Source organism: Physella acuta, unplaced genomic scaffold, assembly GCF_028476545.2.
Source record: "Physella acuta isolate Inbredline_101_S28 unplaced genomic scaffold, ASM2847654v3 ptg000308l, whole genome shotgun sequence".
Taxonomy (NCBI): Eukaryota; Metazoa; Mollusca; class Gastropoda; family Physidae; genus Physella; species Physella acuta.
This window is the reverse complement of record NW_026731827.1, coordinates 886,072-904,242: the sequence shown is the minus strand read 5'-3', so window position 1 is coordinate 904,242 and position 18,171 is coordinate 886,072. Positions and strand designations below refer to the sequence as shown.

The following is an 18,171-nucleotide window of genomic DNA, read 5'->3' as shown; positions in this document are numbered from 1 at the left end:
CTACTTCCGATTTCTCAAAAAACTAATGTAAATTTTTAAAGTACTAATAATATTGCGCACTATTATTCACTTTTTTACTTTCTCGTATATACGAAGTATAGAGAAAGTCTTGTAATCGTGCAAAAAAAAATCGAGATTTTTACAAATCTCGACGTTTCACACCTCACTGATACGGAAAAACATAATTTTGCAATCTTGTCTGTATGTCTGTGTGTCTGTCTGTGTGTCTGTCTGTGTGTCTGTCTGTCTGTCCTTGTGTAAACACGATAACTTGAGTACCGTTACAGCTAGGTTGATGAAATTTCATATATAAGTATTTAATCAAAATCGTAGATCCGTATCAACTTTTGAGCGATTTCCGATAACCGGAAGTGGTACTTTTCCTACTTTGAATTTTTCAAAAGCCTATAACTTGAGTACTATTTCAGATAGATAAATGAAATTTCATACGTAAGTAAAAGATCTAATTCTCTACCTTCCGTTAAATTTTGAGTCATTTCCGTTGACTGGAAGTAGTACTTTACGCTACTTCCGATTTCTCAAAAAACTAATGTAAATTTTAAAAGTAATAATAATATTGCGCACTATTATGCGCTTTTTTATTTGGCGTTCACTTGGTGTGCAATTAATTTGTCTACGAGATTTTATTCTATTTTTAAAACTTTAAGTATTTAAAATGGATTAAAAATCATGTCTATAGCCCGAGTTCCCATCCCCTGTTATTTTATATAAGAATATTCGAGAAAGTTTAGGGGAGATCACTCCCGGTTTATTTTATTTGGCGTTCACTTGGTGTGCAGTTCTTTTGTCTACGAGATTTCATTCTATTTTTAAAACTTTAAGTATTTAAAATGGATTAAAAATCATGTTTATAGCCCGAGTTCCCATCCCCTGTTGTTTTATATAAGAATATTTGAGAAAGTTTAGGGGAGATCACTCCCGGTTTATTTAAAGATGTAAACGCAAATGACATCTATTTACATTGTAAATAGATGTCATTTGCGTTTGTTAAATGCGATAGATTAAATTTAAAATCTAACTCGCCATAAACTTACAAAAAACTCACGTGAACCACTTGAACACTACCAGGAACTGAGACTGTCAGACGGTTTAGCTATGGATAATTATAAATTAGAATTAATGGTGGCCTCGGATGTTCTAAAATCTGGAGCTTCAGACATTCATTTAGGTCTACATATGTTAGAGTGGACAGACTTACAACGGCGGTCATGATTTGTTGTAGTTGTTCCGTTCTCTTGGCTCGTGAACTCCAAGACGTGTACAAAGTTTGATTTTGTTTTACAAAGGTTAACCCAAATGTGTAAACAACTGTTCTACCTGGACATTTACAACGGTTAAAACAAATGTGTAATCAACCGTTCTGCCGTATGATAATTACAAAGGTTAAAATAAATGTTTAATCAACAATTCGGATAGTTCATACATAAAAAAACAATGTCTACTAAAGTGTTAAGATACTTTTAAAAAAAAACAATTATCCATTACATAGACTACTCGCAAATATAAATTATCTCAGTTGAAAATTTCAAAAGTGCACTATGGTTGCCAATTAATATTTAATGTTAGTATAATGACATAGCAAATATTGCGAGACATTAAATCATTGTATCCTACCTCCAAATCGGTTGATCGAACATTCGTCCCAATAACAGCAAAAACTGCACCTGATCATTTTTTTGCCACTATAGATACAGCTATGACTGGCACTAAGTTCTTTTCTGATGCAATTGTTTAAATCTTCACAGGAGGTAGATAATGACAAACCTTCAGCTTTTAACACAATTTCCGAATGGCACATGTTCTAAAGTCGTTTCATAAAAAATATGATTATTATAATTAGAAATAACTGATCGCGTAGTGCAGACTATTTCTGTACCAGAACTGAATAAATTTTGAAAAACCTACAATAAATTACTTAACATTTTAAATTTATGTTTGTAGAAATTGGTCTTGCTTTACATCCTATGATCAGAATCAGAATCAGAAGGTTGACGCAATAAATTTTTCTACAAGCATATTACGTTAAGTTACATCCTGCACCTTTGTTCTCTCACAATGTACCACACTTGATTGTACGCAGGCGTGGCTTGTGTCCGCATGCTCGCATGAGCTGCAGGTGGAACTTTGATCATACAGGTCGTCAGCTGTGTCTTGAGAACATAGAAAGATATTGTCAATTTATAAATATATTTAAACACGTAAATAAACAATTATTCCGTATATATCTATATGAATACCCATACCTACTTCTATATCTATATCCCCATCCCTATCCACTTCCATATCTATATCCCGATCTACATCCACTTCCATATCTATATTCCCATTTATATCTACGGGCGCAGTGAGTTGAAGGCACATCTAGCCTTGTTGATACGGCATTTTATGTCCTCGTCTGCTCCCCCGTCCTTATTGATCACGCTTCCCACATATGTGCATGTGTTTGTTTCTCGTAAATCTTCTCTATTTAGCTGTATGGGCAGGTCCTGGCTGTTATTGATTCTGATGACCTCTGTTTTGTTTTTATTGATTTTTAGTCCCACTTTTGAGGCTTCGTCAGATAGCCGATTTAGCTTGGCTTGCGTATGTTGATGCTTATGAGATAGTAGGCAGATGTCATCGGCAAAATCAAGATCCTCCAACCTTTTCGTGAAACTCCACTGGATTCCTGTGTCGTTTTTTGTGGCCCTCAGCATGATCCAGTCGATTACCATCAAGAATATCATTGGCGATAGCATACATCCCTGTCTTACTCCCGTCGTCACCGTGAATGGTTTTGTTAGCTTTCCCTTGTGTATTACCTAACTGGTGGAGTCTTCATATAGTTTCTGTGTGATAGATATAAATTTTTTGGGTATTCCATAGTGGCTCATTAACTTCCAGATAGCATCTCTATTCACATTGTCAAACGCCTTTTCGAAGTCGACAAAAGTCATGCATAAGGGGAATTGCCACTCAAGGGACTGTACTATAATGATGCGCAGCGTGGCGATGTGGTCAGTACATGACCTGTCCTGACGAAAACCAGCCTGTTCTTGTCTCAGCTTTTTGTCCAAGGCATCTCTAAGTCTCTCTAGGATGATTCTTGTCAGCACCTTACTTGGAACTGAAAGAAGCATTATCCCTCTCCAGTTGTTGCATTGTGTCAGATCTCCCTTCTTTGGCAGTTTTATCAGGTATCCCAGCTTCCAGTCAGATGGGATTATCTCTTCTTCCCAAATCTGCTTAAGTAGAGGATGTAGTATGTCTGCTGATATGGCTGGGTCTGCCTTGAGTGCCTCTGGTGGGATGCCGTCCGGGCCAGCTGCTTTGCCATTTTTCATGTTTTTTATTGCTCTTATTGTTTCTAACTTTGTGGATGGATCTGTACACACATCTAGTAGGTGATTTGCAGTTGGTATAGCGGGGATGTTTAATGAGAGAGGCTGGTTTAAAATCTCATCAAAGTGCTGTACCCATATGTCTCTCTGTTCTGTGTCACTTGTTAAGATATTTCCTACTTTATCCTTTACTGGTTTGTTGGGATTAATGTTCTTGCCTGATAGTGTCCTGGTTACTTCATAGAGCCTCTTCATTTTTCCTTGTCGTGCCGCAGTTTCTGCGTCCTCTATCATCTCCTGTATGAACTGTCTTTTGTCTTCTTTTGCACTTTTCCTGACCATGCGATTTACTTCACAATAATGTGTTCTGAGGTTTATTCTCTTTTTCATCCTTACATTTGCTAATCTTCTGCTTTATCTCTTTTCTATATTCAATTTTGGCCCATGTCTCTGTTGTGATCCATTCTTTTGGTTCATTTTTTCTTCTCCCCAATATGTCAGTGCATGTTGACTTCCATAGTTCCTGTATTCCTAGCCATTTTTGCTCTACTGTTTCCTCTTCCAGGTTGGAGAGTGCTTCATACCCTTTTTTTACTGCGCAGTTAAAGTCTTCCTTTATTTTTGGACACCTAAGATATGTTGTATTGAATTTAAAGTGCGGTTTATCAGCTCGATCCCTGTAGGATTTTAGTTTTAATTTTAGTATTGCAACCACGAGTTGGTGGTCTGAGGCTGCATCTGCACCTCGTTTCGCCCTAACATCCATTAAACTTCTTCTCCACTTTCTGGAAACTGTGATGTGATCAATTTGGTTCTTTGTTTTGCCTTCGGGTGACGTCCAGGTGGTCTTTTGTATATCTTTATGAGAGAAAATTGCCCCCCCTCCTATAATTAGATCATTAAATGCGCAGAAATCAGCAAAGAGTTCCTCGTTTTCATTTATTGTGCCTATTCCATTTTTCCCCATTGTGAGCTCCCGTTCTTTATTTTCTTTTCCAACTTTAGCATTCATGTCTCCCATTACTATCTTTATATCTCTTTTTGGTGATTTGTCAATTTGAGCCTGCAGGGCGCTGTAGAAGTCCTCTTTCTCTTCATCTGTTGCAGCATTTGTGGGTGCATAGCACTGGATTAAAGTTGTTTTCCTTCCCTTGGCATTGAAACGAGCTGCTATGAGTCGTGGCGAGACTGGTTCCCATGCAATCAAAGCATTTGTTGCTTCTGGAGACATCATTATGGCTACACCTTGCGTGTGTTCATGATCTTCGTCCTCGTGACCTGAGTAGATGACAGTCTCTCCCGAGACCAACCTAGTTTGGCCACTGCCGTTCCATCGTGTCTCACTTAATCCTAGGACTTTTAATTTATACCTTCTCATTTCTTTGGCGACCTGGGCTGATCTGCTCCTTTCCTATAGGGTTCTGATGTTCCAGGTCCCTAATCTGGTTTTGGTCTTGGGCGTTAGGAGATTTGTAAGCAAACTAGCTTCCGTTAGGCTTTCACTAGTAGGCATCATGGGTTCTTCTAGAGAGGACCCCCCTTGACCAAGTCGGTGTTGGATTTGTGTATTTGCAGTTTCTGTAGCGGGATATTTTTTTTACGAGATAAGGTTGCTAGCCTTATGTTTCAACCCCCAACCTGGAGAACCAGGGTGTTAGCTTTGGTCTGATCCCTACCCTAGCAGACCTTCCGAGCTGGGTAGAACCTACCAGGAGTGTACCGTCATTATTGCAGCATATAATGTTAGTTGAACCGTCATTTTTGTAGTATAATATAATGTTAGCTGTACCGTCATTATTGCAGCATATAATGTTAGCTGTACCGTCATTATTGTAGCATATAATGTTAGCTGTACCGCCATTATTGTAGCATATAATGTAGTAGTTATAATGTTAACTGTACCGGCACATGGTCCAAATTTGGCCTGATCCAAAGGTAAATGAAGCCCCATAGCCGTCTCACATTCTACTGTCGATAAAACCGAACTATAACCTTCTGAACTTGTCACCTTTTTTAAGCTCTCCCGTATCGACATAAGTTCACAATTACATTTCAAGTTGTTATAGTCGAAAACTCTGAAATAAAAATTAGGGACATACATATACAGTGATAAAAGGTTTTTCTACATTTTAGTTCTGTAAAATTTTAAAGATTAGTTAACCGTTGGAGAAATTTAACTCACCTTTGAGATGTAATGTCGCCTACATCTATTTACGCGATCTCATTTGAAATATATAACCCACGAAGATAGCTTACTTACATTCCAACTTTTCGGGATGCCAGTGTTAAAAATGCGTATTTGTCCATTTCTTTTACGCTGTTGAAGCTTATATCTCTGTTGAGTTAAAATTAACAATTTAGTTTTGGTTAAATTAGTTAAGATAAATCAAAGACTTTGGCCATGAAGATTGTTTGATCCTTAAGCTACATTTTTACTTATCTGTTTCTATGTATGGCCGTTTTGGGATTTCAATAATTTAAAAAAACAATGAAAAAAATAATTTTGAAAACATACTTCTCCTTTATTCTATTTAACTAAATTAAACGGCTAAACATATTTTTTTTTGTTTGGGTATTGCTTGAAGTGGGACCATCATATTTTCATTTCGCCACAGGATTTTATTGTTCTAATTCTCCAGTAAACGAACCTTGATTGTTACAAATATTCATTTTATTCTAAGTTTTAAAAAAATTTAAAACATGACAATAATAGCTGTTTTATAAACTGTGTACAGAATTTTAAAAGCAACGTAATATAAGAAATATTTAATTTTTTTTAAAAATATTTAAAACAACAAAATTCATATTTTGCTTACAAAGTGCGAAGCCTTGGTAAATGCTTGAAGTTAAATTTGGTGTTTGAGATCTCAGCGATTCGATTATTGTTCAAAATTCTAGTTCAAAATAATTTCATTACAAAAAAAATATTATTAGTGATACATCTTTTGTGAAATTAATAAACACTGTAAGGTTAATAAAAATACAAACAAGAAAATATTGTCAGTCACACTGGGACAATAGTTATTGTTGCCAGTTATATGTATCACTCTGGGATACAATAGTTATTGCTATAATATCTCTTGATCGGATAGGATTAATTGGGTGTTAGGGGGTCGGCGTGGTCGAGGCGGTAAAGCTCATGGTTGCTAAACCGAAAAAGTCTCGGGCAGATGAGGCTCGTTAGCTGGGGACAGCCACTCTACTAGGAGAGAAAACTCCAAAATTAAACAACTGCTGCCTTCTAGTTTGTTCTTGGTTGGACAAAGGCTATGCAAGCAAATCTAAAAAGAAAAGCAGGCTGAAATCGGAGTCAATGGCATCAATGGCGCATAACCAGTTTTCACGTAACGCTTAATTGTGTAGGAGGCGTGGTCGAGTCGGCAAAAAGCTCATGGTTGATAAATTCGAACAAAAGTCTCGAGTTCAAACCCACTGGCAGATAAATCTCGATCCCCTTCAACACTAATAATTAAGAACGAAGAAGAAGAAGCAAAGAACGTGGGTGTTCTGTTTTAGAAAACGGAATGGAGATTATCTCGTTCTTGCCAGATTTATTTGATAAACAATGCTTTAAGTGATTATAAAGTCAAATACATTTTAAAGCAATGAGCAGCCCTAGTAGCAATAGAATTTCAGTAACAGCGCTAACAATAGAAACTGTCCTGACAATTGTCATTATTTTTAAAGGACAGTGTAAGTTGATTACTGTTATAAAACACTTTTAAACTCATCTTCACTTTCAGGAGTCCCAGTCAAGTTAATACGTAATAGGAAAATAGTCTCATGTTTTTATGAAAAAGAAAATGGCTTACAATATTCGAAGGCTGAACAGGCTTTTAAAAGCCATTGGATGAACTTTGGAAATAACATTGTAAGGGATGGATCTGAAAGCATTGCATTGATTGATTTAAAAAATAAAATTATCATCAATATGACATTATGAGTAAACGAAGATATGTATGTATGTATGTGTATTATATATATATATATATATATATATATATATATATATATATATATATATATATATATATATATATATATATATATATATATATATATATATATATATATATATATATATATATATATATATATATATATATATTTATATTTTAATATATTTATATATAGAGAGAGAGAGAGATAGAGAGATTCATATATAAGTGCATCACCCCCCCCCCCCCCCAAAAAAAAAATTAGTTCTTGAACTGTGTCCGCCACTGTCTTTGAATAACGTGCACTAACAGTTTTTCAAGGTTTTCCATTCCGAGGAAATCATTTTCTTTAATTTCTGTGATTCTGTTGTAGCTGAGATCACTGTTAATATTGAGATTAAAACATATTAATGAGAAGAAAATAAGAATATCATTTCGTTAGGTATTATTTTAAAATTTACAAATTTAATAAAATTAATCAGTCTCATTCATTTTAAATCAACGTTTCTTTCAGGCATCTCTTCCGGGTGCACCCCCCCCCCCTCTGAAAAATGTCCCCCTTCCTGGCAATTTAAGTCCCCCCTCCCCAGTGTTTTAAGTTCAACCACCCCACTCACTTCCAGAGAAAATTGTTTAAAAGAAACGCTGCTTACAACTGTTATAATTTTTATTTTATAGTTTAAACAGCTTAAGACTATGCAGGCCGTAAAATGTAGATTTATTTTAATGTTTATTAAATGGACGCTCAGTACCAGATAAATTCAGCGGTTTTAGTAAAACTGTGGGTTATTTGATTCATCTAAGATGAACTAACTGTTTTTACAAGTCAAACATCGTCAACTTTGAGCTAACTTACTCAACATACCCACGTTAAACTATTAATCAAAACTATTTTCGATTAGTTTTGTCAATCTAGCGTACAAAGTGTTATATGTTTTACTTTTTGATTTCATGTCAGAATGGCTTAGACCGTGTGTTTTCGAGCTTATTTTCACGCTTGGTCGTGATTTTTAGAAAAAAAACTAATGTAGGCTATTATGTTTGTGTATCTTATAGTGAATTTGTATAAGTCTTTTGTTATTTTAATACATTTTTTAACATTGAATTTTAATTTTCTATAAAACTATAATTGATTTGGATTTATTCTTGCCATACTAAAACGAAACGAAATATTTTCTACTCACATATCTAAAGCATCAGTTGAGATATTACTCGGCACTTTAATCAGTGAGTTGGTTAGCTGGAAACAGTTGACGTGCGTCTGATTGCACGCACAATCGGCGTTACTGACGACTCCACTAGTCATAGTACAAGCCGCCCTTTCAGCGTACACGGAAATTGTGTTGGTAAAACATACAGTGATGAGTACAACAAAGGACAGGAGGTTCATGCCGAGAATAATGTTGAGTCTTTTGTTGAACTTTTCTTTGCGATTTGTTCGAGAACTAATAGTTATAAATAGAAGAGAAAAAATTAAACCATACAACATTAAACTTAACATGTATCTGGGCTCTGAATCTTATCTAATCCTAACCTAGTATCTCACACTGACTGTAATCTCAATCGAAACAACGAGACTAGGTGTGTTACTAGGGGGGGGGGGGATTTCATCATGCCGATGAATTTTATTATTTAATGAAAATCGCTGGAAAGTCTGTTTGAGATTTTGTTTTATTTCGGTCGTTAGCCTAATTGCTAACACGTAAGTCTCGAGTTCGAATTCGGGTTCAAGTCAATAGAACGCCCTGGGTCCACCCAACTCTGATGGGTACCTAACTCATGTTAGGGAGAGTAAAGGTGGCTGGGCATATTGATGACCACACTATCTCTTCATATGCCGAGGTCACAGAAAGGTCACTTCACTCGCCCTATAGACCGTCAGGTTTGAAAGGGAACTTTACTTACCTTAGCTTAATAGTAACAATGGCTGTGATGTTTTTTTTACTTGTAGGATATAAAATATAAGATATAAAAATCTCGATTCGAAATGTTTTTGTGTCTGTTTCAGTATAAAATGTAACTAACACTGCCACCATAAGACTTACTCCAACATCGAACCGTGTTCAAAACTATACATTATATCCAGATCATAACCTAACTACTTGTGTTCAAATTAAATTTTGAAAATTGTATCAAACTACTTCATTAAATACGTTTCAAGTTTTAACCTATCAATTACCAAAATACCTGGTTAAATCGAGTCTGACAAAATAACACTAATACAAACAATTTATTGGGCTTCACAACACCAGTGAATGGTGGCTAAAAAGCTTTAAACTTAATGCTTGTGGTCAACCAAACATAATCCAAATGACGTTTATTTAATCAAGAGTCAAAGTCATGCATGTAATCAAGTGGGCCTCAAATGAGGAAGTACAACATAGCAATCTGAGTTTGTGTTTTTGTAAACTCAACTTCCGTTCATTATTAAAATAGTGCTAAACAGTGTTTTAGAAAAATACGTGCTAACGTAAAAAATTACACATCAGTAGCTCGCAGTGGTGCTTAGACTTTTCAAAATCCTTCTTTGATTTTCTGTCTTCGGGTGTTTGCTTCCATTTTTTACAAAATCGTTCTACTATTTTATTTATCCTTTTCAATTTGTCCATGCCAAGAATTTTTGGATCTCCCTCTTTTTCTTTGACTGTATGGAATCAATGATATACCTTTCGTTGTAATACTTGTTTCCGATTTTTTTTTAACCGAACCCCACCCGTTTCATATGCGCATTTGACGAACCTTTAGTTCGATCGCCGGTAATGACAAAATCCGATTGTGAATCATATGAGTAGGGTGTATGTCTTGACATCCACCGAACCCCTGCGACTAAATAACCGAACCACTGAGGTTCGATCGAACCCAGGCTAAGAACCACTGCCTTTTGTTCTACCCGTCTTTACTTTCTCTATTTGTCCGATTCCCTGGGATTTAACCCTGCTCTGTCCCCTAGGGAGACTGATTTGTGATGTATTAGGTCAAACCAATTTGTATTTCATTTAAAGCCGCCGTAAGCAGTCATTTAAAAAGTGTGTACTCTGTTCCAGGACTCCATTGTTGATCGGAAACTGCTGATGTGTGTCTTATGTCAAATTAACGGTTTGATGGTTGGCCAATTTTTTTCACTTTTCGTTTATTTTATTTTTGTTTTTAACAAAACAGCATTCAAATGGGTGTAGGACAAAAGACCGACATCCAAAAGGCCGACAAGACAAAAGGCCGACATGGACAAAAGGCAGACAGCCAAACGGCCGACAGACCATAAGGCCGACAAACCATAAGTCTGACAAAGCATAAGACCGACAAGCATAAAAAATACAAAGATCGCAAAAAATGTGTTACTGCATATCTCCTATCTTGACAACCATCAAAATAAGGCATGAAATAAGGTGAAAGGTTCAAGAGAAGAGACGATGCTAGTTGCTATTCTTAAAACGTTAACAATTGGGTCCAGGCGACTTAAGATTATGAGAGTGTCTTAAACCAGTGGCGGAACTAGAATAAAAGGGCCACCCTGCAGAATTTCTTTTATACAAACACAAAATACGAACATAATATACTCATTGCTGGCCTGTTCGGGTTTTGAAAAATATATTTTTTTTTATTAAAACAAATTAAAACATCATGTAATGTGTGTAAGTCCATTAGTCTGTTTTATGAAAAGCAGTTTTATTTTATCTTTGCTTTAAGACCTCTTAACATCTAGTCGGTCAAAAGAATATAAAACATGAAAGTTTTGTATAAGTAACGAGCCGACCACAGAAAATATATGCTTTAAAACATTAAAACCCTCCTTTCCCCCCAACCCCTACCCCCTCCCTCCCCCCGTGAAAGCAGCCTCTTCTTAGTTATTTCCCCTAAGTTTAAAATCGTTTCAACCTAAGTTATATGCCACTAATAGCCTCACTAAACCCGGCTCTACAATTGTAAACATTTAGCGTGAACCACAGCTTACCAGACCATGCGGGGTTGGGGGTGGGGGTGGTAGAGATATGCCTAGAGAGGAAGAGGGGGGGGGGCTGCTAGGCGCGCTTACAGCTTGGTTTCCAAGAAGATAATTATATAATAGATGGTGTTTCGTGTTATGTTTATTTTTATGTTTTTTGTATATATATATAATTAATTTTAAATTAACAGTGGTGGTGTCTATAGAATAAAGATGATCCAACCGCATGTGTTACTGCATATCTCCTATCTTGACAACCATCAAAATAAGGCATGAAATAAGGTGAAAGATTCAAGAGAAGAGACCATACTAGTTGCTATTCTATTGCTACAGTAATCTTTTTACAAAACAATCATAAAGTCAAAAATGCAAGAAAAGTAATTTTTTTAACTATAATTTTTTTTATTAAGGTCCGGCTGTGGGCCCCTAAATGGCCCCTTAAACACAAAAGGATCAACGAATAAATATTGGGACATTTATTTATTTATTTATTTATTTATTTATTTATTTATTTATTTATTTATTTATTTATTTATTTATTTATTTATTTACTTATTTATTTATTTATTTATTTATTTATTTATTTATTTATTTATTTATTTATTTATTTATTTATTTATTTATTTATTTATTTATTTATTTATTTATTTATTTATTTATTTATTTATTTATTTATTTATTTATTTATTTATTTATTTATTTATTTATTTATTTATTTATTTATTTATTTATTTATTTATTTATTTATTTATTTATTTATTTATTTATTTATTTATTTATTTATTTATTTATTTATTTATTTATTTATTTATTTATTTATTTATTTATTCAATAACGGTAACAATAGTAAACACTGAAGCCTATTTTCACAGTGGCCGTGTTAAAATAAACAAACAAAACAAAAACGTAATAAAAGCAATTAAAAAGAAATTGCGTAATAAAGACATAGCAGTAGCATATCACTAAAAATGTGGAATACAAAATTAGATAAAATAAGAAAATAATACATGAATGAGAAATGTTGCAATGAGTCAGTTATTTTCTATATACATTCTATTTCGTTCAAGGGGGGCGGTAGTCGTTCTTCAGGGGACTACGACTATATTTAGTATCAATGTGCATTTACTACGTTTAGATCAAGGTTACTAGATAAAGTATTGTGGCAGTGTTTACATTTAGCCTCTATGAAAAATAAACTGGGAGTGATCTCCCCTACACTTTCTCGAATATTCTTATATAAAATAACAGGGGATGGGAACTCGGGCTATAGACATGATTTTTAATCCATTTTAAATACTTAAAGTTTTAAAAATAGAATAAAATCTCGTAGACAAATTAATTGCACACCAAGTGAACGCCAAATAAAAAAGCGCATAATAGTGCGCATTATTATTAGTACTTTTAAAATTTACATTAGTTTTTTGAGAAATCGGAAGTAGCGTAAATTACTACTTCCGGTCAACGGCAATTACTTAAAATTTAACAGAAGGTAGAGAATTAGATCTTTTACTTACATGTGAAATTTGATTTATCTATCTGAAATAGTACTCAAGTTATAGGCTTTTGAAAAATTCAAAGTAGGAAAAGTACCACTTCCGGTTATCGGAAATCGCTCAAAAGTTGATACGGATCTACGATTTTGATAAAATACTTATATATGAAATTTCATCAACCTAGCAGTAACGGTACTCAAGTTATCGTGTTTACACACGGACAGACAGACACACAGACAGACACACAGACAGACACACAGACATACGGACAAGATTGCAAAATTATGTTTTTCCGTATCAGTGAGGTGTAAAACGTCGAGATTTGTAAAAATCTCGATTTTTTTTTTGCACGATTACAAGACTTTCTCTATACTTCGTATATACGAGAAAGTAAAAAATAGAGTTTTGTCATTGATGGTTGAATAAAAAATAGAAGTAAATAAACCGGGAGTGATCTCCCCTAAACTTTCTCGAATATTCTTATATAAAACAACAGGGGATGAGAACTCGGGATATAGTTATGATTTTTAATCCATTTTAAATACTTAAAGTTTTAAAAATAGAATAAAATCTCGTAGACAAATTAATTGCACACCAAGTGAACGCCAAATAAAAAAGCGCATAATAGTGCGCATTATTATTAGTACTTTTAAAATTTACATTAGTTTTTTGAGAAATCGGAAGTAGCGTAAATTACTACTTCCGGTCAACGGCAATTACTTAAAATTTAACAGAAGGTAGAGAATTAGATCTTTTACTTACATGTGAAATTTCATTTATCTATCTGAAATAGTACTCAAGTTATAGGCTTTTGAAAAATTCAAAGTAGGAAAAGTACCACTTCCGGTTATCGGAAATCGCTCAAAAGTTGATACGGATCTACGATTTTGATAAAATACTTATATATGAAATTTCATCAACCTAGCAGTAACGGTACTCAAGTTATCGTGTTTACACACGGACAGACAGACACACAGACAGACACACAGACAGACACACAGACATACGGACAAGATTGCAAAATTATGTTTTTCCGTATCAGTGAGGTGTAAAACGTCGAGATTTGTAAAAATCTCGATTTTTTTTTGCACGATTACAAGACTTTCTCTATACTTCGTATATACGAGAAAGTAAAAAATAGAGTTTTGTCATTGATGGTTGAATAAAAAATAGAAGTAAATAAACCGGGAGTGATCTCCCCTAAACTTTCTCGAATATTCTTATATAAAACAACAGGGGATGAGAACTCGGGATATAGTTATGATTTTTAATCCATTTTAAATACTTAAAGTTTTAAAAATAGAATAAAATCTCGTAGACAAAAGATTGCACACCAAGTGAACGCCAAATAAAAAAGTGCATAATAGTGCGCAATATTATTAGTACTTTAAAAATTTACATTAGTTTTTTGAGAAATCGGAAGTAGCCTAAATTAGTACTTTCGGTCAACGGAAATTACTCAAAATTTGACAGAAGGTAGAAAATTAGATCTTATACTTACATGTGAAATTTCATTTATCTATCTGAAATAGTACTCAAGTTATAGGCTTTTGAAAAATTCAAAGTAGAAAAAGTACCACTTCCGGTTATCGGAAATCGCTCAAAAGTTGATACGAATCTACGATTTTGACAAAATACTGATATATGAAATTTCATCAACCTAGTTGTAACGGTACTCAAGTTATCGTGTTTACACACGGACACACACACACACAGACATACGGACAGAATTGCAAATTTAGACTGGATTACGCATAGAACCTCTTAATTTTGATAAATCTGGATTGATAATTTTTGCCCGATTAAAATAAGTCCTCTATACTTCGGATGTGATGAAGGACTGAGGTGTAATACGGTGAAAATTGTTAAAATTTCAAGTGATTTTTGTGCACGATTACAATACTTTCTCTATACTTCGTATATACGAGAAAGTAAAAACGAATGCCGGATACGATACACAATAATAATGATGTCATTGATAATAAAGACATACAAATTAAACGTCTTATTTAATTGTCTAATTTTAGAAGTGAATGTAGATACAGACAATAAGTACTGGTAAAGTAATACATACAGTAAGAGTTGGTTTCAGGATTGAGGTTACGGTTATTGGCAGTGGCGTAACTAGAAAAAAGGGCAACCCGCAAAAAAAAAATTAAAAAATCGGGTTTTGAAATATAAATGTTTTTTTAGCGCAATTTCCATTCTGGAGAATTGCGTTTATTAACCCGTCATTTCTGGATGTATGAATGTATGAATGAACGGATGGATGTGTGTCCGCAGCTTTAGGTCGTATCTCCTCCTCAACGAAGCAATATCGATGACTAGTTCCAAAGCAATTATGTTAAGCAAGTTACGAGGATGAACATAGGCTATAAAAATTCCGGGTTTCTTTCATGGATTTCCCGGAAAAGCCAAAAAACCTCGAAAAAAAAGCAGTTTTTGGCCCATATCTCGGCAACCAGACCACTTAGCGACTTGAAACATGTACCAATCGATTCCTGCCATAATTTAGAACAATATTGCCGAAGAAAGTTTTCAAAAATATCCTTTCGTTCGGTCACAAAATGTTTTTTGAATTAATTAAAATTTGGACCGAATTAATAGGCATTTTTTCCAACCACACCACACGCGTCATCACGTTCAATAGCTGCACCATCACGTTCTATGGCTTTGTTATCACGTTAAGTAGCTAGGCGCGCAATGGTTTTTAGTCATGTAACTCTATTGTAAATAAAACATATAAAATACTGAAATTTTTTTTTAATAAAAAACGTTTTAATAACTAACCAATGGTTTTACTAACCCTGCTCTTGATTTACGCTACGACAGAGCTATTTTTAGATAACATAAGGAAATTGCGCTAAAATTGTCACTAGACTTTTTAATTTACTTGTTTTCAATTTAAACAAAGTAAAAAATTTTCGGGGGGGGGGGGGCTTTGCCCCCCCGAAGAGATGCCTGGAAGAAACTCTGATGCCGAGGTCACAGAAACAAACGAACTCTAATTCTTTTGCCCCTTTGGCCAAGAGTTTCGAAAAAGGAACTAGACTTTTTTTGCTATTTTCTACCGCATGAGGCGGATAATAGATGACCAATTCAAAGAGAAAGACAATTTTGACACGAGTGGGCAGGGTCGATAGCACGTGGGGAATAATTTATAGATACAGGCCAATCAGAGATTATCTCTCTTTTTAGAATCACAAGTTTATAGCCTCGCTCGGCAGAACGGCTGTTTTATTAACCAATAAACAATAGCGGCTAAACAATTCTTCTGTCCGTTTTGTAATATTTGACTGAATCAGGCAACACTTCTAGATACCCCTAGACAACAATGGCCTTGTTGGTTGGAGATATGCGGGGACCCATTCAGTCGGCAAAAAGTAATCGCACTGCAACATAGTATTCCTTCACGCAACTATCTACAGACTCAGATGTTACAGAACATTGAATTTTTACATATTGTTATAGATGAACCCATAGTTTTCCGTGTCGTTGATGACAAATGTAGCTGTAACTATAATCAGAGAAAGACCTGGATTCACATATAGGAAATATTGTTTAAAAATCTAGAATAAATAGTGTCAATCCATGTTTTACAATTTGTTTAAACAGTAGGTTTACATGTTGTCAAATGTTTAAAATACACGGGTTAGCTGGTTGTGTAGAGAAAATGAAGTTACCCCATCCCACGAGTGAGCTCTTGAGGTAAAAACATTGAATTTCTGTATTGAAGACTTGAACCAATGCTCGATACATATAGAACGCGTTTACAGCATCCAGAATATTCAGGTAAGTAGCGCTAAGTGTTGTACCGCAGCCACCGCCTGTATTTTTGTCATTGATGGAAATATAGGTTGCACTCTGTATTTGTTAAACTATACATTGTAATAGGTACAAATTTGCATCTTAGAACAAAATTAGGAAAAACAAGTTTATTTTTTATTTTTGTAAATACACATAGTTGATTTAATAATTCTACTTAAGTTCAAATGTTAGCTGGATTATGTTAGTAAGATTTATTCTAAATGATTGATTTGCTTATTTTTGCGCTTTTATCTATTCATTTAGCAAAGGGAGAGATTCTTCAAAAGAAAAATCTGCAGGTACTGTATACATTTTATTTATAAATTTTTCAACATGTGAAAACGGGCTTATTTTGCTGCCCTATAACTTTTTCTAATTTTTCTAATCATTACTTTTAAAAATTTAAATTAAAACTTTAAATTTACTTTGTTTTTTTATACTTGTATACATAGTGTATCTGGTAAAGCTCTGTTATTTTTTTAAAAAGTTACGATAGCTTTTATAAGCGCAATTATTCGTTGCGTATTTTTCTGTTAGCCCCAAAGTCGGCAAGCTAAATATGAGCACCAGGTCGTGAATGTTTGCCAATTTTTTTCTCCTTGCCGGATTTTTCTTCTTTAGTATTTTTTTTTACGAAACAGCATGCAGAACAAAGATAATTTGAGTATAGCGTTGGTGTTAAAAATGCATAGATTTAGGTTTACCATAATAATATATTAGTTTACTTTTAAAAAAAAGTTCGATTGTACGCTCCATAAGCAGTTTTTCCTCCATCCATTCTACGGTGGTCTGAGGCACTTGGTCCAGGAACTTCCCACATTATTCTTAACACTAAATGACGATTAAGAAAATAGCCTTGTGATTTACGATGGCCCCAAAACTACAATCACAGTTTTCCTTAACAGATTAATGCACCCATGACACTTTTAAGTAAATTATTTTCTATTTCCTTCTTCTCTGCTGTTGCAACACCTTATAATATGTCTCTGCCTTTAAACAGCATGATATTCCGTATTTGTGACATTTATAGCGGTGACAGGACAAATGATCTCAGGACAAATGATCTCAGACAAAATATCTCAGACAAAATACCTCACGGACAATTGATCTCAGGACAAATGATGTCAAGACAAATGATCTCAAGGACAAATGATCTCACATACAAAAGATACCAGGATAAAATATATCAGGACAAATGATACCATGGACAAATGATATCAGACAAAATATCTCCGACAAAATATCTCACAGCAAATTTCAATAGTGTATATGATTATTTTAGTTGATCTGAACATTTTTTTATTGACTGTCATATGGTATTGTTTACTATATTTAATATTGTTTATAGGCCTATTCAATAATTGTAAGAAATGTTTGCCGCATTAATTTGCCATATTGCACTAAACAATTTAAAATTAGCATTAGTAATAAAGTATGAGAAGATAAAGGAATTTTGCGATAGACAGCGTAGGTGGGTTTGTCAAACATGAGACAATCCTACCATGTAAGTTGGACGAAACTAGATCAAAAGGAATAAAATAACAATAGACACACCTTCGTATCAAGGTGGCCGCCCGCTTTGGTGGCTGAGACATGCCTAAAGGGAAAGACATCAGCCCTCCATAATACAACTAGCATCTAAAGTCAAT

At 34.3% G+C, this 18,171-nt stretch overlaps 1 protein-coding gene across 1 annotated transcript; it reads right to left on the bottom strand.

The window, feature by feature from the left end:
• Positions 1-3,693: 3,693 nt before the first annotated feature.
• LOC131940112 (uncharacterized) lies at positions 3,694-17,342 on the bottom strand. The gene is made up of 5 exons (XM_059298690.1): positions 17,272-17,342; positions 7,590-7,661; positions 5,602-5,676; positions 5,239-5,416; positions 3,694-4,752 (listed from the first exon to the last, which is right to left on the bottom strand). Exons 1-5 carry the CDS (start codon positions 17,340-17,342, stop codon positions 3,694-3,696), a joined length of 1,455 nt encoding a protein of 484 aa, XP_059154673.1.
• Between the last annotated feature and the right edge of the window lie 829 nt (positions 17,343-18,171).